Source organism: Cimex lectularius, unplaced genomic scaffold (genome assembly GCF_000648675.2).
Source record: "Cimex lectularius strain Harlan isolate CLEC.00 unplaced genomic scaffold, Clec_2.1 scaffold335, whole genome shotgun sequence".
NCBI lineage: Eukaryota > Metazoa > Arthropoda > Insecta > Hemiptera > Cimicidae > Cimex > Cimex lectularius.
The window spans coordinates 340063-364613 of NW_019392870.1; the positions used below are offsets into that span (position 1 = coordinate 340063).

At 33.1% G+C, this 24551-nt stretch overlaps 1 protein-coding gene and 2 non-coding genes across 4 annotated transcripts; 2 read left to right on the plus strand and 1 right to left on the minus strand.

The window, feature by feature from the left end:
• Positions 1-3389: 3389 nt before the first annotated feature.
• Positions 3390-20591, minus strand: LOC106672425 (transmembrane protein 164). Of its 2 annotated transcripts, none has more exons than XM_024228887.1 (6): positions 20394-20591; positions 10918-11258; positions 10724-10840; positions 10424-10502; positions 5543-5643; positions 3390-5043 (listed from the first exon to the last, which is right to left on the minus strand). In XM_024228887.1, exons 2-6 carry the CDS (start codon positions 11233-11235, stop codon positions 4867-4869), a joined length of 792 nt encoding a protein of 263 aa, XP_024084655.1. In that variant the 5' UTR covers positions 11236-11258; positions 20394-20591; the 3' UTR covers positions 3390-4866. The 2 variants fall into 2 exon arrangements, with proteins under 2 accessions (XP_024084655.1, XP_014259326.2); XM_014403840.2 differs by lacking the exon at positions 20394-20591 and adding an exon at positions 16012-16510.
• Positions 20592-20723: 132 nt separating this feature from the next.
• Trnan-guu lies at positions 20724-20797 on the plus strand. Its single transcript has one exon. It is a non-coding gene; the product is annotated as a tRNA-Asn (tRNA).
• Positions 20798-23011: 2214 nt separating this feature from the next.
• Trnas-aga lies at positions 23012-23093 on the plus strand. The gene has a single exon. It is a non-coding gene; the product is annotated as a tRNA-Ser (tRNA).
• Positions 23094-24551: the final 1458 nt, after the last annotated feature.

The window sequence follows — 24551 nt, forward strand, 5'->3', positions numbered from 1 at the left end:
ACTACAAAAAACATAAATCTGGACAATTACAATCTGAAGGAAATATTGTTTGACTAGATAAATTGAAATTAAAACCATTGTTTGCCTTTTTTTTCATAAGAATAAATATGATCTAAATAATTATTCGAGTTTGTTTTAATCCTTCGCAAAAATAATTTACATACAAAGATGGCTGACTACCTGCCTCCTATTATCCCAATCTGCCTATTTTGTGACCCTTGTCAAATGCATTTTGCTTCCTTTAGAATCTGCCACCTAAACACCTGGGAGAATAGGCAGACCGGCATGTTCGGAATGGTCTTGCAACAGGCTCATCACTTCACAGACATTTTTTATATCTGTATTTTAATACCTTGTTCATGTCACAGATGAGAGATCGGACCATACTTTTTCATAAAAACCTCCAAGATTGAATCAGAATTCAAAACCAGGATAGCTATGCGATAAATGTGAGAATGCCCTAATGATCCAATGAGGTCCCCAAAAACCGTTTTTTATAAGCTTGGAATTCTTAAAAAATTGCAGCTGATCAACTGATCCTAGCATATAAAGCAATTGACTCATATCATAGGGCCAAAAATCCTTACCTTACCTACACTTTAAAAATTGGATATCCCAAATAAAAGCACAAGGGGTTCCAACAGAGATCAAGATTATGACTAGTAAAAATAATTTTATTGCATTATAAGAGTAATTGATAAGTTTCAAGTTAATTTAACTTGTGGAAAAAAAGAATACCCACATATAAAGTAAAATTCCTTTGGAACCAGTGAAAAATTGAAAAGCTAATGTAAGTAATTCCCATAAATACTTACTCAAGCTTACTTTTATGTCGTTTCATATGAAAACTTACTATTTGTTCCGAATCCTCATAAAAATTATTACACCAGAAATCAGAAGTAAAAATAATTGTAGTACTTCATAAAAGTCTTGTGAGAAAAACTGTGCAGGAAGTGTTTTGTCAAAAAAAGTTTGTTCAAATGTGATAAGTGTTTAAAAAGTGAATTAACAAACCCATGAAAAAACATTGAAAATGATTTAAATTCACTAATTTCGTGGTCCGCTTGACCAATTAAATCATTACAATTAATTAAGGTTTTTAGTTGAGATGAAAAAAAGTCAATGGCACAAGCAGGATTCGAACCCACGATCTTCGGCTAGATACGCCGCTGCTCTACCACTTGAGCTATCGTGACCTCGATCATTTTTCATCTCAACTAAAAACCTTAATTAATTGTAATGATTTAATTGGTCAAGCGGACCACGAAATTAGTGAATTTAAAGAATTAAAATGAAGTACACTTCACTAAAGCTCTCCGTGGCCATTTCAATTGTCGTCGAGAATCCAAACCGATTACACGACATTTGAAAAATTGCAAAAAGGAGGGAAAACTCATAAGGTGGGGTTGAGATAGGAAGTTGATGTCCGAGTGGATCGAGGTCACGATAGCTCAGGTGGTATAGCAGCTGCGTATCTAGCCGAAGATCGTTGGTTCGAATCCCACTCATGCCATTGACTTTTTTTCATCTCAACTAAAAACCTTAATTGTATTGAAAATGATATTTCTTGGGACCACAATTGAATTGTGTCTACAAGTGATAACTTACACAGGACCAAACAAACAGGTACAGTCAAAGATTCTCCTAGGTTTGTTAGCTGTTCATTGAGATAATGGTAATTTATTTATTTATTTATTTTTAATTACGAAACAGAATTTTCATGAGAACTGGGAAGAATAATGTGAACTTTTAAATTTACTATGAGCACCAAGCTCCAATTATTAAAGAATAATTAAAAGAAATAAGTTTAAAAAATATTAAAAATCACATAACTACCCGTATACAACCCTTGGGAATAGACAAGTACTTCATACCTGACTTTTGGTATTTTTCACAATGTGAACATTATTATAAACACAACATAGTAACACGTTGACTGCACCAGACACAACATGTGTGCCTTACCAACTGTCCTTCTGGGTGCGATTGACGCAGGGTCTGCATCAACCCGTTTATACTTTTTAAGATCTCCCTCAACTACATCTGCTACCCAATTCTATTCAAAATTCCTAGGGCCACCTTAGAAAGGGCACAAGTGTCACCAGTCGAATTTCAACTGAAAGTGATTTTTTTAAATTATTCTGTGACAACCATGTAAGCAAATCTGTTTTTCTGTGTATGTGTTTTGTTATTTTAAATAATTATTTATCTATTTTGTACAATTACATAAAATAAAGGAAAAATTATTGTAGAAAATAGAAACAACTTTTATCAAACTACACACACAAATTGAACAAGCGTTCTGCGGGTTGCCTACTTCATTTACTTAGCACTGCGACGGACGCAACTGTTGCTTTTACAATTTATAATATTTAAATAAATGTAATGAGCCAGAAAACATGAAGCATATTGTCTTTTTCTGTCCTGAATACGAGACAGAAAGAGAGAACCTTTTAAAATGGATCTTCCAGCAGAGGGAAGTGATTAAGCCTTTTAGTTATGAAACCTTGTTAGCATCAGGCAATGGTGTTGACTCATTTTTGATTTCTTGCAAGATAGCAGAGTAGATATATAGATCGAGACTATTCAAACAATAATCAATGTCCAGGAGGCCTGCTGCCAACGCAGTGCTTAAAGCGATTTAAGTGGTTTTTATCTATATCCTCTCAATGCACCCGTAAGAGAGAGTGAGTTCCCAAATGTCAAAAATAAGTCTAAAGGGAGGCACTCTAGCCCTCTTCCCAAGGATGGCTTTGGTCAGCTCGCACAGGTTGGGTGGGTGGTGTCGCTGGCAACACGGGACACTGGCCATATACATCAAAGTAAAGCAAAAAAAATGTAATATAAAAGAATCATTTACATTATTTTTATGTACCAGAGAGCTATTTACGAGATAAACTGGGTTCAGCTATGGACAAGCATAGGACGCAGTCAACGTGCTAAGAAACCTGACCTCCAGACAACTGTCAGCCTTTTGAACAAAAATAATGTCCAATGTAGGGTTTAAGTGGTTAAGTACAGTTTAATTCAGCATCAAAAATATCAAATTAGATATTAGACATCGTCCTAGAGATCAACCCTGAAACAGCCTCCAGACAGCTTTTGACCTGTTTAATCGAATGATAAATTATCTTGTTAACTCAGATTAGTCAAAATGAATTTGCCTCTTTTTAAGAAATTTTAAGAAAGTGAGACAAAAATGTAGCTTCCATAAATTTTGATCCTCATTTTAATATCCAAATGATTTTTCTTGTCAAATGACAAAGTATAAAAAATAATTATCTTAGCTAAATATTATTTAACTGCATAAAGAATTAAAAAAACGTATGTGGTCCTTATTTTACCAATATTGTAATATATGTAAAATCTAATATTGGTATGAAAAGTGATTATCAATACCATTACAATTGATGAAATTTAAAAAAAAATAGATACTGAAAAGTCATCAAACAATATTAATCTTAAGAACCACAGCAATAATCACAGTTTTGTAAAAGTGTGCACAAAAATTTTTGAAGTTGGATTTTCAATTTCGCCCAAGAAATTTGTGATCTGAATAATAAAAAAATACTACTACTGAATATAAAAAATAACATTTTGTACTTTTCGGGCTAAATTGTCTTTAGTAGATTTAAAAAAGAAAAAACAGGCATTTTACTTCCTTCAAAAGGAGAAAATAATTTGTTTATAAAAAAAATTGCACAGCAGATAACTCACTGAAAATCCAACTTTTAAATTTTTAATACTTTTACTTTGCCGTAGCAGAAAACTTTATAAATCTTCCTAATGGCTCACAATAATGACTAACCTACGTTACTAAGTTACTTGCATAACTTTTATCTTGGCACTTTTGGCCTGTGAAGTTTTTGATAACATACAAGACTTGGCTGTGACTTTAAAAAACAATCTAATTCACAATATTACTGCACAGGCTAATTATTATTGTAAACAATTTAAAGTGATTTCTACAAGTGTTTCAAATTTTAAATTTACTTTTTCCATAGATTTCATAAGTAAAGAAGGTTTATTGTACTCTGTAAAAATGGAGAAAAAATATACCAATAACATAATTAATGCCTTTTTATTTATTTTTTTAAATAAAAGACATTGTTATATTATGATAGAAGGAAAAGTAACTTACAATTTTCCTTTTTATGATTTACTTCCCTTATTCTCTCTTTAACCTAATGATATTAAAAAAATAGATAATAAATTTGTTTGATGTAGAAATTCTACATAAAATATTTATTGAAATGATAACTTTATTGTCACATTTTAATTTAAACGAAAATTTGAACCTACCGACTTTTGTTAATAAATGTAGTTTAAGCTTCGAGTATTTCCAGTAAGATGTAAATGTTTTCAAGCTAGAAAGTGTTGAAGCTAAATGCCATTGGTCTCAAAATTTAAAAATTTCAATTAAATGTTATTCGAACTTCTTTCTCCAAGTAGAAAAAGGGTTTTAAAACTGCTTTTACTTTGTTATAGCTTTTTGGTCAGCAAGTAGGAACTCAGATTTAATCAAGCCAACTGGTCTATTCAGAACTTATGCAAAAGCAAGGCTAGATTAGAAAAAACTGAAATGTTTAAATTAGCATCTGTCACAGAAGTTAATGATTTAAAACTTCCGACTACACGAAACACCAGATCTATTACACATGAAACCCTAAATCTTTGAAATAAATCACATTAAGATCTGATATGTTCAAATTTACAACCAAATAAATAAATATGAGCACTTAGTACATTTCAAAATTACCCAAAACATCATGTCCAAAATAAGCTTAAGCTGAAATGAGCAAGATAGAGAAAGGGGGTTTCGAACCCAAACTTGTAAACAAACAACCGATTCGATAACTAAATTTATCAGTGATATTTCTTTCTTGGCGGTGTTGACAGTTTATGCCCAACGAATGCGAAAAACTTGCTTAGCATTGGGCAAAGGAATGCCTGATGTGTCGTCGCTATCGGCCTGTACCAGGGGCCATCAAAAGGATCACGGATAGCCGGGCATAGCATATGATTCAGATTCACCTGAGTTGGCTGTAAATCAAAATAAAAATTAATCATTTGGTTAATTTTTTAAAATTTTTCAGTGTAAAAAAACAATAATCATTAAAAATAGTGATATTTAAATCGGATTGCCCTTCAATAGCTTTAAATAGTTTTTATCTTGGATCACATTAGGGCCATCTGCTTAGTGTAGTGGAAAATTATAGTTCTAAAGGTTAATGACATAATGTAATAACTCAAGAACTTCCTCCTGTCACAGATTCACAGAAGTTGCCCTAATATAAAACACCCTTTTTGTTAAATTATTAAATTAAGTAATGCAAATTATTGATTATTTCTCATAATTTAAACTTATCCTTTATTTATTATTCGTAATGCAAAGAAAGAATTACTTTTAACAAAACTAAAATTCTTAAAATATTTTGGAAAATTACAGTGTCTTCATTGAATTTGCAAATTAAGTAGTAACTTGATTTCAAATATTTTTTTCACTTTTTTTTTTTTTTTGGTAAATGGTTTGCCTACTTACAAGACCAATTCCTTGTAGGATGATAAAATGGTAGAAAACAAGAATGCAATATGAAACCAGACTCCATGAAAAATCATTCAACTTTTCAACTTCATAGACACCTAGAACAAAAGACCAAAGTTTGCTGGAAGTTATTTATGTTTCAGAACCAAACTGGACTAAAGTGAGGGATGTAAAGCAATACAAAAAAGTGAATAAAACTGAGGAACATGGATTATAAAACATTAAAAAAAGAAACAGTAGAATTTGAAATAATACATAAATAAATAAAAATAAGAAGGACAAATAAATGAAATACTAATACAAATGAATCAAAACATGCAAAATTGTCAACATGTTCTTCCTATATTGCTTTACTTAATGCCATGTTATTTTTATTGCGAGCAAAATTAATAAATAATTTAGATTACCTCTTCTAAAAAAAACCAATAAATAATCTGTTAAAAAAAACTTACAACAATAATTTTAAATACTACCAACCTTTTTTTTTAATACTGTTTTTGTCATATTTGAGTGTGTCATTGATTATTCTTTGTTAATGTGTTTCTTTAAATGCTTTATCTTGCTGGGGCAGTGAAGTTAACTTTTAAATTGTCTAATAGCTCTCTTTTAAATTTTTAATTTAGACTGATATAATGTATTCATTTTAATTTTCATGAACAACACTACACCTTTCTAATGGTTAGAATTAATTAAATTTTAAACTGTCTACGTTATTTTAAAAAGCTAAGGTAAGAGACTATTTCTTGTTAATTAGTTTGCAATACAAGCTTATTCATTTTAATTAAAGGCCTTCGACAAAAAAATGAATGTTAGTTATTTTACAGTTCACCACAAAAATGTACTATTAAATAAGGTAGATGGGGGACTGCGGTTGCAGAGAGGTTAGCGAATAGTGCATTAGAATCTCGGCTCATAGACCCAGTGTGGCCATGGGTTTGATTCTTAAAGTCCCTGAACTTTTTGACCTTTATCCCTCCCAAAAAAATACTCCATCATATTCTGGCTAATACGCATTAACATAAGGCCTTAAAAGGGAATTGTGGAGACCAAGTGGTTAGAGAATTTGCCATGATAGCTGTTCTGGGTTTGAATCCCAGCATAGCTCATGGCTTCTTAATTGGTACTAGTATGAAAAATGTCTGGTATGTGGTTTGACCCTTCGTATGCAACACCCAACAGGTAGTTGGAGGTTAAGCTTTACTGCATGACAGAAACTTTTTAAAAAATAATTACAATAAAATCAGGTAGATTTTGTTTGCATTTGTACATTCTCTCTTGTTGAAATTCTCTGTCACTAGCTTTTAAACAATGGCAACTGCTGAATTTCAAATAATAAGTGAAATAGAAACTTTTTTTATAACACCAGTAAAGTACTACACAAGGTTTTGAAATAAAACTGTGCCAAGAAAAATGAGAGTGGATCGGTGGGCAGAGTCGTAAAGGATGATCAACCTAAATATGCCTGGCAAACTAGGTTGGACTTCTTGCTAGCTATATAGTGGACGTCTCGTTGCTATCATTCATTAGTTGGTGCCCTCTTTTTCCTTTGTTGAAAGGTAATGTAAGAAAAAGGCTGACATTTGGGTGAGGTCTTTGTTATTACCAATTAGCAAAAACTCTATTATAGTAGCCCTGACCTAGGACGAGATTAGCCGAGGCTCCCTACAATTAACATTTCAAAAGTATACAATATTTTTGCTTTTAATTTTATTTGTAAGTTTTTTTTTTTAAATTGTCATGCATATATTACAGGAGGGGTTTATGAATATTATTCACAGCCAACAATGATTTGTAATATATCATCAAACTATATACTTTATATAGAGACGGCAAATAAAATTTTCCTATTTACGCTTTTCCTGCATTTTTCATTTGTTTTAGGGTACTTAAGGGCCCTGTTGCCCGAATCTCCAAAATTACTGCTCTCGAGGTTATTAAATCTAATGGTTCTGGTTTCGGCAATGGAATACTTTAGCTTCTCAATATGGTTGCGATTTTTCTTTTTGTTTAGAAAACCTCTCGGGTTGGCCCAATTATACCATGAAACTTTTGTGCAGACTATGTGATCCACATCGTGTGAGTTGTGAGCATCGGGCTCAGGTCTCCAACAGGTGTCTTCTCTTTAAGGCCCTAGACCACTCTAAGGAAACCTTTAACCTAAATGTGCAAGCTAGTGGGTCTATAAAACTTCCGACTCTTCGATGGCTTCTTAAACTCAGATGCGAGCAAGTGTTCCTCAATTCTGTGCCATGGAAGGAAGACGACGGAAATTTCTTGTGCACGCTCTGTAACCTAAGAGTTAGGGAAGATATCTTTCATTTTGTTGCCCAGTGTCCCATACTGTCTGAACTCCGTATCCTGTATCTAGGCTATAAATCGCTTTCCAGGTCTCAGCTGCTTGATCTGTTAAATATCGTGGATATGGAGAGGTCGAAATGTCTAGCACACTATGCACGTCATGCCTGGCAATATAGGTACGATTATAATACCGAGTCATAATTGTTTAACTTGTATCTAAAATCAGCTAGTTTTTATAATTTAGTTTTTACTTATAGTTTTCTATTATTACCATTATTATACAGTTTATTTTATTTTTTATTTTTCATTCGCCTGAAAAAGAACAGCCAACTTCCGGCAGACGGATAAGCATCCATGCTGTAAAATGCTTTTAATATTGTATATTATGTAATGCTTCTCTTTAATGTAAATAAAGCATGTTATCTATCTATCTATCTATCAATGATTTGTAATTCGATGGCTTCTCTACATCTCAAGTTCTATGTGGTCATTAAAAAATTATTGTTCTGTTAGAACAATATTTATTGCAGCGCATTATCATATGCTCCAAGACCTCACGGCCTTGACATGTCAAGAATAGTTAGGGTTTCCCTAACTCAATGTAATGTAGAAAAATCTGTGATTACATTTTAGCCTGTAGATTATAGTGTATTCATTTTTTGTCAAGATTGTGCTGCGGAACCTACGAATTTTTGAGATGTGGGGTTTCACTGGCTGAAAGAAAGCTCCTGATTTCATCTCTTCCCAATCTTTCTGCCAATTCCTCCATGGTGTATGTCCAGGTATTTTACAAGGGGGATAGGAAGTTCAGAGTTCCCTCTTTTGTGCAAGTCTATTTCTTTATTTTTTATTCCTGAATGTCCTCTAACCCAACAGAAAAAAGTCATTGTACCTTTCTCTTGTGATAAAACCTCTCAATTGTGCTCAATTTGTCATACAATATAGTTGCTGCCTGACTTTGGGCCGAAGTTTCTAATACTTTCCAGCTTGCTTCAGGAGTACAACTTTTCTGCTATTGAGTTTAGTACTCGAAAAGTATTGGAACACTTTTAGAATAGCTACTAGTTTTGCTGAGTGGTCATTTTTGAGGGGAGTTTGAATTTTTCCCAAATTTTAATTGAGGGTCATACATTGCACAGCCTACCACCATTCTTTATTGACCCATCCTTAAATATGAGATAAGCTCTTCCACACAGATTGTCTAGGTCAGCTAAAAATGTATTATTTACTTCAGCGAGAAAACATTCTGAATAGTCGGACCGAAGTGCTATGTTTCTCTCACTAACCAAGGAGTCCTAGTTTAACATTCATTTTTATTATTACTTGTATCACTGAGAACTTTTATTGTACTTTTTTCTGTTATCTTTTTGTATTCTCCTTCTGTGAAATATATCCAGCAATAAAAATAAATAATAATAATTTTCTTGGAACTACAAACATCTAACGCATTTTCTTTAAAAATATATTATAACTTCACTAATTTCGTGGTCCGCTTGACCAATTAATATATTACGATTAATTAAGGTTTTTAGTTGAGATAAAAAAGTCAATTATATTAATTGGTTAAGCAGACCACGAAATTAGTGAATTTAATGATTTAAAATGAAGTATATTTCACTAAAGCTCTTCGTGGCCATTTCTTTTGTCGTCGAGAATCCAATCCGATTACACGACATTTGAAAAATGGCAAAAAGGAGGGAAAACTCAAAAAGGTGGGGTTGAGATAGGAAGTTGGTGTCTGAGTGGATCGAGGTCACAATAGCTCAAGTGGTAGAGCAGCGGCGTATCTAGCCGAAGGTTGTGGGTTCGAATCCCGCTCGTGCCATTGACTTTTTTATCTCAACTAAAAACCTTAATTAATCGTAATATATTATAACATATTAATACAATGTATCTCGTACATTATAGTTTTCTTAAACATTAATTTGAAGGTAACGCCATCCGGCTACTTGTGGTGTGATTACAAGGTTTTTAATAGTCGGTATTATTACCCCAGCAAGAACTGTATATAACTAAAAATTGTATAACCAATGAAGCAAAATTGAATCCTTTCTTGTTACTGAAGAGCAAACTTGCCAAATTACAAAAGGTGTTTGGTATACAAAAATTAAAAATAATACAATATGCTGATAGGTGATAATTTATGAACAAATTTCTTGTACGTTTCTGGAGTTGTATTTTAAAATCACCTTAAATCACAATCATGACTATTGTGTTGTGTGATTAATTAAAACCCAAATCATGCAGATAATTTACAAATGGCCTATGTTCTGCCATTCGAATTATAACAAAAAATATAGGTGGCCATGTGCTACAATGCCCAAAACAAAATATTAAATTCAAACCAAAAAGGTTGTTAAAAGCACAAAAAAAAGCAAAAGACAACTAATAAAACAAAGTGTACAATTAAAAAAAAAAATGTGTGACATGTATAGCATTAAAACCTTTCCAAAATTCAATAATCCTTCTGCTATCTATCACTCAAATAATAATAAAAAGAGTACCAAAAAAAGCATGCATTGGTGAGTATGAAAATAAATTTACAAATTGCAACATACTGCCTACTTTGATAGTACATACCTCCAAGTTGTATGAGATATAAGGGTATTACCATCATCATAGAGTGTTGTATCCAATACAACCAGGTTTCAAATGGCAGCTTTAATAACAAAGGCACCATTGTTTATGGTAATAAATAATAGATTATATGGTGCAACTATTTTAATTTGTAGAAAAAAAAAAGAAAGAAAAAAGAAATGAAATAAAGGTAACGGACATGACATTGTCATAGTGGATAGGAAATTGCCTCCAAGTTCGCTGATTTATACTTTAACAAAATGGAAGTTATTTTTCAATAACGTGATACAAAATGATACGTACATTTAATGCATCTAATTCGGGAAATGCTAATGCTAACACAGCGCCGTTCATACAATTCATCTGGAATCGGAAAAGAGCCCCAACTCTTTTACTAGGTCGAGCCACCAACAAATATATCTAGATTAGAAAGAAAAAAAATTATACCGCCGAAAGTTTTTTAGAAAAATATACATCAAATACAATAGATTTTGTACCTGTAAGGCGGTAGTTATATGACAAGGGTTGAGAAGGAATATCACAGTCCTGGATGAGAATTTGTATCCAATTTCAATTCCCCAAATGAGGCACATCATTACAAGCAGGACCCTTTTGCCAGTCGGCTCTCTCTTTTCCTGGCAGTCAATATTAAGAGGTGTGAGGCGTCGCATGCCCCACATGAACGTTGGCCCGCACAGACACAGAACGAAGATGGTTTCCAATGTCCTTGTCTTCATTGACAGGAAATTGGCACATTCCAAACCACCGTTCCTCGGCACAGAGATGTTCACCCCTTGAACTGCCCACTCTAACATGTTTCCGTCTATTAAAAATTAACCTGAAAAATGAAAATCAAGAAGAATTAATTGGGATGTTTTTTCTTGAATAAAAAATTGGTTAATTCTACAATTTGTACTTGTGTCTTTACGTTTTACTATATATTCAGATTGTTCTAGGTGAACACAAACTAAGAAATGTGAATTGATGTTTTTTATTTTTTGTAACTATTAGCCAATAAAAAAATAATAATAACTTGCTCCATTACAGGACCTGTATTGATAAATTTATAACTGGAAAAAATATTATGGGTAATTTATTAGTAAGTTAGTTTTTGAAACATCATGCCAAACACTCCGTGTACATGGTCCTAACCGAATAAAACTATCACAAGTGTGTGATTTTTTTTTTTTTTTGCAAAAATGAGAAAACCATTAAAGCTGCTTAGAATTTAAATTATTAAAAGATAACTAGGTTTGTATTCTCCTGACATATAGAACAAAAGCAAGGAAGTGGCACATGCATCTAGAGGATGGCATACAAAAGCTCAAATACTCTTAGGATAAAATAGAAAATTTTCACAGACCTTTCCAAATAAAATTAATACTATATGTTTGGAAGAATAAAAGCCATTCAAAATGATAAAGGGGCCTTATACATATGAGTAAAAAATTGAACGAAGTAGGGAAGGAGTCAAAGGCCCCAATTTTGACAAGCAAAACCTAAAAGCTCCACATCATCAATTTTCCAAGCTAACATCCATGTAGTAGAACTCTTTGCAAGAAATACTAAAAAACTGATTAAAATGTGCACAGAAATACATATTCTCAGATAGCCAAGCAACACTGAAAGCATTAGACTCCTCCTTCAGCTTTGGTCTAGAAATCTAAACTATATCTCCAGCTCCTGGGAACGAAATCAGATTTCATTCTGATCTGGGGGCTAGGGCCCAAGGAGATTGAAGACAACGAACAGGCTGACAAACTAGCAAAAGCAGGAGCATCAGTCACACCCTTTTGACCAAAACTGCAAATTGGCACAACCCACAGCATCTTAAAGTGGATGGAGAAAGAAATGACCACAAACTGGATGAATTCACCAGGTGCAAAATATTCAAAGAAGTTCCTCGACATATCATCCATGAAAACAAAAATTTACCTCTCCCAGCTATCCACCTATAAAAAATCGGAAAATTTTTTTTCCGAATCTGCCATGAAACAGCTAAGACATAAGAGCATGCTCTATGTAATTGCAAAGCATCAGCCTAGAAATAGTACATCTCTCAGAAAGGTGAAACTAATGCCTGCAGAAAAATAAGCAAGTGTTCAACTACTTAAAAGTACTGCACTTTCTGGGGAGTGGAAATAAAGAAGGGTCAATTCCACAATAGATCTTTTAAGTAGCAATGGAAGAAAGGGAAACTAAAGTCACCGGTGACTATGGGGGGGGACTTATTTATTTTGAAAAGCAAAAAAAAGTTCTGAAAACTAGCCCAAACATCACCTGAACACCTTATAATTCAAATTGTAGATAGCATACAGATAAATTTTCGGTCAGCATCCATAAAAAATGAAATAAAAGAAATCTACATTTTCTATTTTGAAAAAAAAAATCTAATTGGTAAAACTGCATGAATTCTATCAGTATTTATTTAATGACAATATTAATAAAGGCATCTGGTTTTATTCAAACCATACATTGCAACAAAGCAAGCTGGGGGATTCTTCATTTTGGGGAAAAAATCTATTTCTAATACTATGAGCCAGAAAACAGTTATAAAATTGAAATAAGTGGCTGCAATGATTGACATGGCGCTCATCACTGAAACCTCGTATTTTAAATTCCCCCATTAAAAAAATTAATTAATTTTAAAAAATAAAAGACATTTCTTATAACCAATATAACAAAACTTTAAGTTAAAAGTAACAAGGTATTCCAGTTGTGTCAACTACCATGGAATACCTTGTTTCTTTTAACCTAAATATTTGCCATTAGTAAAGAATTTTTTATCTCACAGTGGCCTTAACAAAATGAATACTACTATAATAAAAATGGTCATAATGCAGGGAGTACATTAATTCCATAGATTTTAACTATTTCAATCAATATACAACAAGAAAACTTAACTTCTTCATTTTAAAAAAGTCATAAATTTTGAAATCTATGAGCTGAAAAACGTTAGAAAAAACTTAATTAATCCTTTTTTTAATAAAAGAATTGAACTCCACACTCACTCCATCATTCATACTTTCTATAAACTTAATGTAGCCCATATTGAAAAAACATTCTTCAACAACCTACAATTAAGAAGTCTTTTGCATAATAATAGCAAGGTTATTGGGGGTGTTGGTGGCTGCAACGGTTTAGGCGTTGACACAGAGCTCATCACTGTAAGGTAAAAGTTTCGGGTTCGAATCCAGCAAGCCTGCATTCCAACCCGACATACAAGTTTTTTTGTTGTTTTTTTCAAAACCACCTAACAAAATAAATAAATAAATAAAAGAATCCAAGTTTACTAGAAATAATTTCAGATTTATATAAGCTCAAATCTGCACTAGCCCTTCTCATGACCAAACCAGCAATTCCAGCTTTTGTAATTTAGAATAAATCAGCAGGCCTCAAGAATAACCCCGTGTGTTGGCGCAGTTTAGGGTCACACATTGGTCTTATCCATCTGACCTTTGAGGTTGGGCTGATAGAGAGAAGCTATCAACAGCTAGGTCATTTCAGCCCCCAATTCAAACAGTTCATAAATCCAAACCCACTCACAATTTACATTCTACATAATACATTCTTTCCTATTTACATCCATCTCACTCTATTACTACTAAGATACTACTTATTACTAAGATATTACTAATCTAACAAGACAATAACACTCACACCACACATTCACGTCAATAAATACATTTACTCTCAACACACACAACATACAAAAAATTATCGGTAGTACATACAACAAAACTACCCTGTTGCCTCTAAAAATCGGAACAGGGGACATAGATACTTGCTGCAGTCTCAAGCACAATTCTAATACTGGGCGGCATTCCTGCGCTATCTATACAGGGCCAAGGAATTGCAACCTTTCCCTACATGCCGGACACATATGCAGACTTTGTTACAAAAGTAAGCTGTGTCAACCTCACATGGCCTATCCATATTCGGGTGGGGAAGATCCTTTTTCTAAGAGTCAGGTCCTTTAAGAGCCACTTATCGACAGTGTTCACAAAAGGCGAGACAAGTTTATTAAAACAAATGATTTTAGGTTTCTATTAAAAATGTCATGAGTGTCAGAATGCATTGTATACAGACTTATTAGAGGAATGGCACGTGGGACTAAGGTTCGAAAACTGATAGAAACATTGCATAATTCTAATAGTATTACAGAAGACATTAATTAGTAGGTTATTTATTAGTTTTGTGAGTTTTTTTAACTACAGATTGAAAAATGTTTGTACACCTCATAGATAGCTTATCTACATAGTCATTGGGTGAAATGTCATGTTCTTTAAAGAAAGATTAATTTATATTAATAAAATAAATTATAAATAAAGAAATGTTGGTAATAAATAAATGAAATAAAAAATACTTATAATAAATAAAGCTTTTATTTATGCAAAATAAATAAGTGTTATTTAGAAATGGTGGGGAGTGAGACATTCCCTCGAGGTCTAGGCATTGCTGGCCCGTTGCGACCGTCCACAAACCTCTGACTTTCCAGGAAGGCAAGGCATATTTGCACACTTTGGGATGTTTTTCATTTCATACAATGTTACATAGCCCAGACACATTGTACATGCCGAAATAAAATGTTGCGAAGAGGGATCGAGTACCCACTGTCGGGTTGAGGTGTTTTGGGGTTCCAGAGGTTTTTGGTGCCAAACAACACTCAACTCCTCAATACGACAAATCAGCTCACCGAACGTCAGAAAAGTAAGATGTTGATTTCTATAAACTACTACTACATTAACAGTCTTGGAGAGGGTTTGTCTACAATCTTGGGTTCTACTGAAGGAAAAAAGCTTTGAAAACTATGGCATGAATAACGATATAAGCTCCTCTGGGTTTTATGTTTAACCCACTACAATTAAATTAAACTAGGTTATTCTTTTTGAAAAGTGCTTTCAGTTGTCAAAACTACATGCTAAAAAATGCTACAAGCACCTCAGAATTAAAAAAAAAATGAATGAATGATTGATAATGGCAGGTTTTACTTAAGCAATATATACAACTATAACAGGAAAATAAACCGTTTTAGGCTTATTAATATTGAAAAATGTCATCAGCCATAGAAACTAGAGCCATAGAGGCTGATGAACAATTTAAGTGCCAATGAATTGACATAAAATTCGTTAATTACACACTTCCCATTGCATTATTTGTTTTATCTGGTTTAGCAAAACAAATAGTCTAAACTTCAAATTAAAAAGAAACCAAGAGAAAACGTTGATCTTTGGTTGTTTGAGCATTCTGTTAAAATGTCATTTGAGTTTTGAAAACACGAGTCAGTCTCGCGAGTTTTAAAGACCTTTTTAAGATTAAATTCCATTAATAATTTCAAATCGTGTTTGAATTGTTGAGAAAAAAATATCTAGAAAAGTTTTCTATCGGCTTGTGAGTCGCGAAAAAAGGGAACATCTAGGGACTTCCGAGGGCTAGAACGGACGAAAATATACGGCATAAGAAGAATACGATATATGAATGTTGTAAAACAGAGAAGAAAAAAAGTAATAATGCACCTATTATTATTAAATTGGAATCGGATCGGGATAAGGCGGGGGATGAAGATAAATAATGGGTATTCGAATGGGTACCTCGCGTGAGAAGAGATTCATAACGTGTGGGAGGAGGGCGGCTATCGGAACGTTGATCCTTGGAGGGCTGGCATGACGAAAGGTAAAGAGCTGAAGAGGCGACTGTCAAAAAGGACGATGTCAACTACTGCAATGGGGTTGAATTCACATTCAACACGATCCGTAGTCATTCAATACTGCAGTCGAGTCGTCGGCCAGGCTGGTCAACCGGCGGCCGGGATTTCCCGCTGGCACCCGCTCCGAATTTCCCCGCGTCCGTCCCGCTTAATTATACCGCCGATCGATCTGGGCCCGTATGGATTTTTCGCCGGCACCGTTTCCGCTTTGTTCCGACTCGCCCGAAACCCGGAAATTCGCCGCTCTACACGAGCGAAAATCTGGACGAAAAAGAAGAAAGGAACCGCGGATGTGGACGAAGACGCGGACGTCCGCCGTCCGTCGCCGTGGCTCCGTCTCTCTGCGTATCCACGTGGATATCCATTTACGCAAATTGATTTCATTCTAGCCAAGAATATCGTATTAAAATTTCAAAATTGTTTTGAATTTATAAAACAAGGCAAAAACCGAAAATATTCACTTTGTGATTTTTTTTTTTTAATTTTATTTTGAACCTAAAACCCTTCTCTGGACAATAAACTAGACGATTCATTAATACCTTTCCTGTCATTATTTGTTCAAAAATAATTAGTTGCTATATTAAAATAAAAAATATTTTTTTTTTAATATTTTGTATACAATCCCAATTCATTTATTACGGTTTGTATCATTTTTGGCACGCATCCTTCGAGCTTTAATGTCTCTTTGAGCATGATTTCTATTCATGCCTTTTTTTTTAATTTCAAATTGATTTCATTTCCAGTAAAATTTTATATTGTACCGACTTTATAAAACAAGGCAACAACCGAAAGCATACAATTTTTTTAAATTTTATTCGTTGATTTTATTATGTAGCTAAAACCATCCTCTAGGGCAATAAACTGGACGATTCAAACGTACACCTTTCATGTAATTATATGTTAAAAAGTAATTAAATGCTAAATTAAAATTTTAAAAATATAAACAGAACAATATAAACAGAAAATATTTACGGCTCGTAAAAAAAATTATTCATAACCCTACATTTGGTTTATTGGAATTTTTTCTTTAGGTAATTTTATTTCGTAGCTAAAACCCTTCCCTGGATAATAAACTATTCGATTCAATAATCCGTTTCATGCAATTATTTGCCCAAAAATAATTAGGTGCTAAATGAATATTTTAAAAAATACATTTTTGAACGCTAAAAAATAACAATTTTTCAAATTTTTTAAACCCATTGTGTGCAATCCCTTGTAGCCTTTTTGGCACGCATTCTACGAGTTTTAATGTCTTTTGCGATGATTTCAATCCATGCTTTTTTTAAATTTCAAATTGATTTCATTCTAGTCCAGAATATGCTATTAAAAATTTATAATTGTATAGACTTTATAAGACAAGGCAAAACAGAAAATAATTATGTCAAAAAATTATTGATGCATTTGAATTTTTTTTTTAAACAAGACATTTTTCTAATCCAAAAACTGGATTAACAATTTATAATTTTTATGTATTTGTAAACATTTTGAAGCAATTCATTTAAATTAAGGTTTATAGCATTCTTGGTATGCATTTTACGAAGTTTAATGTCTCTTGAGGTCCCATCCACGCTTTTATTAAAATGTCAAAGTGATTGCATTTTAGACAAGACTATCCTTTAAAATTTTATAATAAAGTAAATTTTATACTACAAATACATATATGTATTCATTATTTAATATACCGTGTGAATTTTTATAAACGACATGGCCATTTTTGTGCTGCTTGCTTTACTGTAAAACTAAGTGTGGTTCCAAATGTGATTTTTCATGTGCAATCTGCTAGCGCTATTAGAATTTTATGAAGTTAGCACGTTAATAGCGTGATCCACTTTTTTTCAAATATAATACTCTATTTTTTCACAAATTTTGAAACTACGACAAACTCAAAAATTCATCGATTCATTATAAAAATATAGAAATTTTCCTTGAAGAATTTGTTAATTGCTTATTTCAATTATGAGTGTTGTTGTTTAGTTTAGTTTTAAAAAATCAACCCAATAAAATTTTTATTTTTTATACAATTGAATTCTAATTTAAGGTTTACGTGTGAAACGTTTTTGTCGGGATTGACGTTGCTTTGTCTGTATTTGTTGTCTTTGTTGCAGTTTTCATGCCTAATTTCTTTTCCCCTAATCTTCCCTGTTCATGTTTTTAGTTTTATAGTTTTTTTTTCCTCCTGTTAATTCCAACAATGGATCCTATCAGCCCCCAAGCTGCTTTGCGAAGCCTCTTTAAAAAAAAAAAGAAAAAAATAATAATGAATTGCAAATTTTTTGTTTGTACAGATTTTATTTATACAGTTGTCCGTGTGAGAAACATTTTTTCTATAAATCTAACTCCACATATTTATACGTTTGTCCTTAATCGTTATAACATATTATGAGATGTGCTGATAATATATTAAAATAAAATCTTCGAAACTTTTCTTTTTAATTGGATCTTTCCCTCTGTCCAAAAAGGGGAATATCTTGCTGGAGTTATATATGTTAATTTAAAAAAATTTCCTTGTACTTGAAACGGTGATATAATGTATTCTAGAATAATGACAAGATTCTTAAATTGTTATTTTTTTAAACAAACAAACAAAACCCTAATATACAAAGGTACTTGTGCAATGAGCAAATTTCAGAAAACTATGTACATACGTGCTTGCTATACTATAAATAGTTATTCAGAAATCGTGAGATGCGGTCTCACGATTTCTGAATAATTATCAATTAACGGTCACTAATCTCCACACACTATAAATAGTATCCTTTTGAATTTCTTATATTAATTTTAATTATTCAGATATCGTGAGATGCGGTCTGGTGTGATGTAGGTTTCAGAAAAAGATTTTCTTTATCGTGCCAACGTTTCTATCTTTATTGAGATCATCTTCAGGGCCTGGAATTTACAAACATTGTTTACATTTAACAAATACATTTAGGAAGTGGAAAAGTGAATTTATACAATGCAAAATATATTCTATATTCAATCAAAGTATTTCTACTCACAAAACTCAAACACTTTGAGTGAGTAGAAATACTTTGATTGAATGTAGAATATATTTTGCATTGTATAAATTCACTTTTCCACTTCCTAAATGTATTTGTTAAATGTTAATAATGTTTGTAAATCCCAGGCCCTGAAGATGATCTCAATAAAGATCGAAACGTTGGCACGATAAAGAAAATGTTTTTCTGAAACCTAATCACACCAGACCGCATCTCACGATATCTGAATAATTATCGATTAACGGTCAATAATCTCTACACATTAATTTTAATTAGGGAACTAATTAGGGAAGTTAAGAAGAAAATTTGTTTCGCCTCGAGGAAATGCTATTTTTGAATATTGGTCTCCGATGTTGAAAAGAGTCCTCTTGTATGATCCTAGGCCAAGGATGTCTGATTTAGTGCAGATAATCAGCTCCCAAAAAAAGTCCTGTCTTCACCCGGTACCCTTCAAAATTCCCGCGTAGTCCTTCCTAGTCATTCCTCTCTTGTTTCATCTCTCTCCTTCTCTCCTCGGGCCAGCGCCACACAGTATTTGTTATAAACAAAAGATCGTTTTATAGGAAATGCGAAAAAATTTTCAATTGAAAGAACGATTGAGAAATCACGGCATCTCCAAAAGTATTTTCCCAATTCTCATCATCTTCTAAAAGTCTTTTTCGCAAGCTGATTGATAAGTTTCTTTTACTTCACCACTAATCGTGTGCAAATACCACAGGCCCACGAATGTTGTGAGATTATTCTGAGATAGAAACACTCGAATTTTGGTGAACGTTATATACTCTTCTAAGTGCATTTTTTATGTTGTGATATCCGTGTACATTCTGTCCCCACTTCCTTTGAGAAAATTTTTATTAGCCCAGATATAGTTTTTGTGGTACTTGATGATATAATGTTTTTGCGAAGTCATCACTGTTACGTAAAAGCAGTTCCATAACAAACTGTCCCATCATCTGAACCCTTTCGTCAAAAACTGTCATCCGCCATTACAATATCGGGTATGGCCTATCCTAAATAAAACGGCCTTGAAACACAAATTTCATAAGAACAAATGCATTTTATAAACGGACAAACTTTGGAACGTTGACTATTTTGCAGGCAAAATTGTCCGCCTTGGTACCGATTCATCACCAACTTTAAGTTAATTAAATTCGACGGAAAAACAAAAATAAGAACGGAAACAAATAATGTTATAAACTGAACTGGCCGGCCATCGTTTTCTACTCCCGGCGTTGCGGACTCACAAATAAAAAAAAATCTGTTTACTCACCAGGGCAAACGTATAGCATTTGAAGTCGAATTGAAAGAGTGTCCGGTCGAGAATGAGTCGGTACAGAAATTACTTATAAATAAATTAAGAAGAAGAAAGGGTGAAACGGAACGGGCAGACCGATAAATCGATAGAGATTATGCGTGATCCCATCTTCGTCGGGGGAGATTTCATATTTCCTACGACTGTACGAATGAGCCGCCGGTTAATGAGCGAGACCGGCCGGGCCGCTTGATCGGACGCGAATCCGCTCGGCTATGATCTCATGATCAATGTAATGATTTAATTCGGATCGGTTGATGTAGCGTTGTAAGCGCGTTGGCAAGTGTGGCCTCCGTGGCGCAATCGGCTAGCGCGTTCGGCTGTTAACCGAAAGGTTGGTGGTTCGAGCCCACCCGGGGGCGAAATATTTTTTTTCCAGTTTTCGAAAGATTTCATACAAAATTATTTAAATTATGTTTTAAAACCCTGCGAACTGAAAAACAACCGTGTAAAGCTATTTATGTTTTTTATTTTCTTCTTTATTATTATAACATTTGCCTAGTTTTATAATACAAATATACTCTGGCTACTTCTATTTTTACTTTTCGCACATTTTATAAATAATAATGTTCAGTTTTTATTTGCAAACAATAAATTTTCAATGATATGATTAGATTAATAATTATGAAGGGTGGATGAGTATGTCGATTCACCTTTTTAATAACTTATTACTCAAAGTTTGTCCTGTACACTTCTTGGCAATTATTCAGAAATCGTGAGATGCGGTCTGGTGTGATGTAGGTTTCAGAAAAACATTTTCTTTATCGTGCCAACGTTTCGATCTTTATTGAGATCATCTTCAGGNAAACAATGTTTGTAAATCCCAGGCCCTGAAGATGATCTCAATAAAGATCGAAACGTTGGCACGATAAAGAAAATGTTTTTCTGAAACCTACATCACACCGCATCTCACGATTTCTAAATAAAGATCGAAACGTGTAGAGATTAGTGACCGTTAATCGATAGTTATTCAGATATCGTGAGATGCGGTCAGGTGTGATGTAGATTTCAGAAAGGGCACTCTCAACACGACACGCAAGGATGGCACAATTACACCGAAGACAAACACTTTGAGCCCTGAAGATGATCTCAATAAAAGATCGAAACGTGGCACGATAAAGAAAATGTTTTTCTGAAACCTACATCACACCCGACCGCATCTCACGATATCTGAATAACTAAAGATAGAAACGTTGGCACGATAAAGAAAATGTTTTTCTGAAACCTACATCACACCAGACCGCATCTCACTATTTCTGAATAATTATCGATTAACGGTCACTAATCACCACACACTTCTTGGCAATGTTGGGACTGAATCAAGTCTTTTAGTTTTATGTTGTTCGATTTATTGTGATATCGTAAAAATATTTATTACATTACTAGAAAAAATGGAGATGATTCAGTGTGGTGCAAATTTTGGTCCACAAATAAAAATTTAAAGAAATCGATGTTTGTAAAAATTAAATAAATGAATAAAAAATAATAATAATAAAATGATTATTTGAAGATCTTGAGATGCAGTCTGGTGTGACGTAGGCTTTAGAAAAACATTTTCTTTATCGTGCCAACGTTTCGATCTTTATTGAGATCATCTTCAAGAATTGGAATTTATAAACATTGTTTAAATTTTACAAATACATATAGGATGTGAAGAAAATAACACCATACAAAAATAAGTAAAATGTTGACCCTTGAGGATTTTGAGAAATCCTCCTGTGTTTTAATCCTTAGTTAACACATTTCTTAAAACTATTCACAATAGTTTTCTATAGATAATTAGTTAACACATTTCTATAAATAATAATGTTCAGTTTTTATTTGAAAACAATAAAAAAACATGATTAGATTAATAATTATGAAGGGTGGGTGAGAATGTCACAATTCACCTTTTTTATAGAGTTCTTACTCAAAGTAATGAGACAAAGACATGGCATCGGAAAGACCCAACAGTCGAGGATAGACTGACCAGGAAAATCGGTGAATTAAATATTGATTCAACATTAAATTTAGAATTAATTAAGGTTTATAGTTGAGATAAAAAAGTCAATGGCACGAGTGGGATTCGAACCCACGATCTTCGGCTAGATACGCCGCTGCTCTACCACTTGAGCTATCGTGACCTCGATCCACTCGGACACCAACTTCCCATCTCAACCACACCTTTTGTATTTTCAACCAATTTTGAATTTAATTGGTCAAACGGACCACGAAACTAGTGAATTAAATTTAGAGTGATATAAAAGGTGGTTTTTGTTTTGTATTGCTTAAATTTTTTTTTTTTAACACAAATTTCCTGAATTTTTTAAGGTCTAAACTATTTTTAGAATATACACTGGAATCAATTTATTAGAAGAATCTTTTTTTTACTTGACGATCTCAATAGAAAAAAAGCCGTAATTAAAAATTAAAACAAAAAAAATGAAAAGGTTAAATTTATTCGTTATTGTTTTTACATTTTATCGTATAATTTTACTGTTTTTACCATAAATTATTGTATTTAAAGGAAAAGAATTTTCAAAGTAAATTAATGTATACGAAGGTATAATGAACTTCTATGAGGGAGAAGGTATGAAGCAGTCGTGGCCGAGTGGTTAAGGCGTCTGACTAGAAATCAGATTCCCTCTGGGAGCGTAGGTTCGAGTCCTACCGACTGCGGTAGTAAATTTTTTTCCAACATGGTTTATAATTTTATTGCACAAAATGTTAAAAATAAGATAAAAAATTTGTAGTAATTATATGTACTTTTACTAATATAAATAAAGTACTCTTATTAAATAAAAATACACAGATGAAAAATAAATAAAACAATATCAGAAATTCATCTTTTATTATAAATTATTTAATTACGATGGTTTGAAAGACAATTCACCAAATAACTAGAAAATCATTTAGTTATAGAATAAATTGTTTGTTAAATTTTAATCTATCACTAAATGATTTTCTGTTTTAGTGAATTTCCTTATTCATGTATTTATGAAAAACATTTTCTTGACAGTAGGAACTTGCGAGTGAAATGTGTAGATTCCTTTACCTCCCAACATATCAAGAAAAACAGGGTATTGCTAGGATGTGAATTAAGTGATATGCCCCAAATAAATTTGCTGTCATATATCATCATGATTTAAGTAGATTCTATTGTTATTTTCACCTCATCAGTGTAGATAAATCTGTCTCTATTAAATTCCTCCACTGTACTGCTATTGCATGATAAAGGTTTTGTTTAATGTTATATTCTAAATGGAGTCAAGGAATTGCACCCTTTCTCTATATACCTTACACCCAAGCCAAAAAGTAAGTGTCAATGTCACATGGCCTACTTTGACCCTTTGTCTAAGCATCAAGTCCTCTGAGGGCCACCTATCAAGATTGCTCTTGATTCTCTGTCAATTCAGCCTACCAATGCTGCCACATTCTTTTAATCATGTTTTGTATTATATTTTTAGCGTCAGGGGGCTGAGACATGGTGGTTATGTGGAGGTTGGAATGTCCCAGCCTACGCTGCCTCATCTACTTTTTTCGTTACCTTTCAGACCTATTTGTCCGGGGTACAACTACCACTGTTTTGCCGAGATGCTCCAGCTTTTGTAATCTCGCCAAGAGCATGAGAGGGTCAGCAGAGGAAGGGGATCAGTAATGATTATGAAAAAATTTATTAACTTATTAGCACTCTGCTCAAACAAGATAAGCAGAGCCTCTAGAGACTCGAATCCCCTCAAGTGCATGCCAAATCGCATATAACTCTGCCATGTAAACACTACAATGCTGTGGTAGCGGCCATCTTTTTATTAATAAAAAGCGATGTTATAATTAAATTTTAAACGTCAATTTTTATATCGATGCAAAAAAAATGTTCATGTAACATTTAACACTGCAGACTCCAGAGGCATATGTATAGACTCGAAGGGGCAGAGACTAGCCTGTGCAGATATTGCCAAGAAGAAGAAGAAGAAAAAGCCTCAAGCTTAACCAGAAGCTCAAGAAAAAAGAAAAAAAAGCTCAATAGATCAATACTGGTCGCATGCGCAGATCATAAAGAGGCCGGCTCCTACATGGTCTACCTATGTAACTTTTAACAATGATTTTATTATTTGTTGTAAGTCTTAATAAAATGTG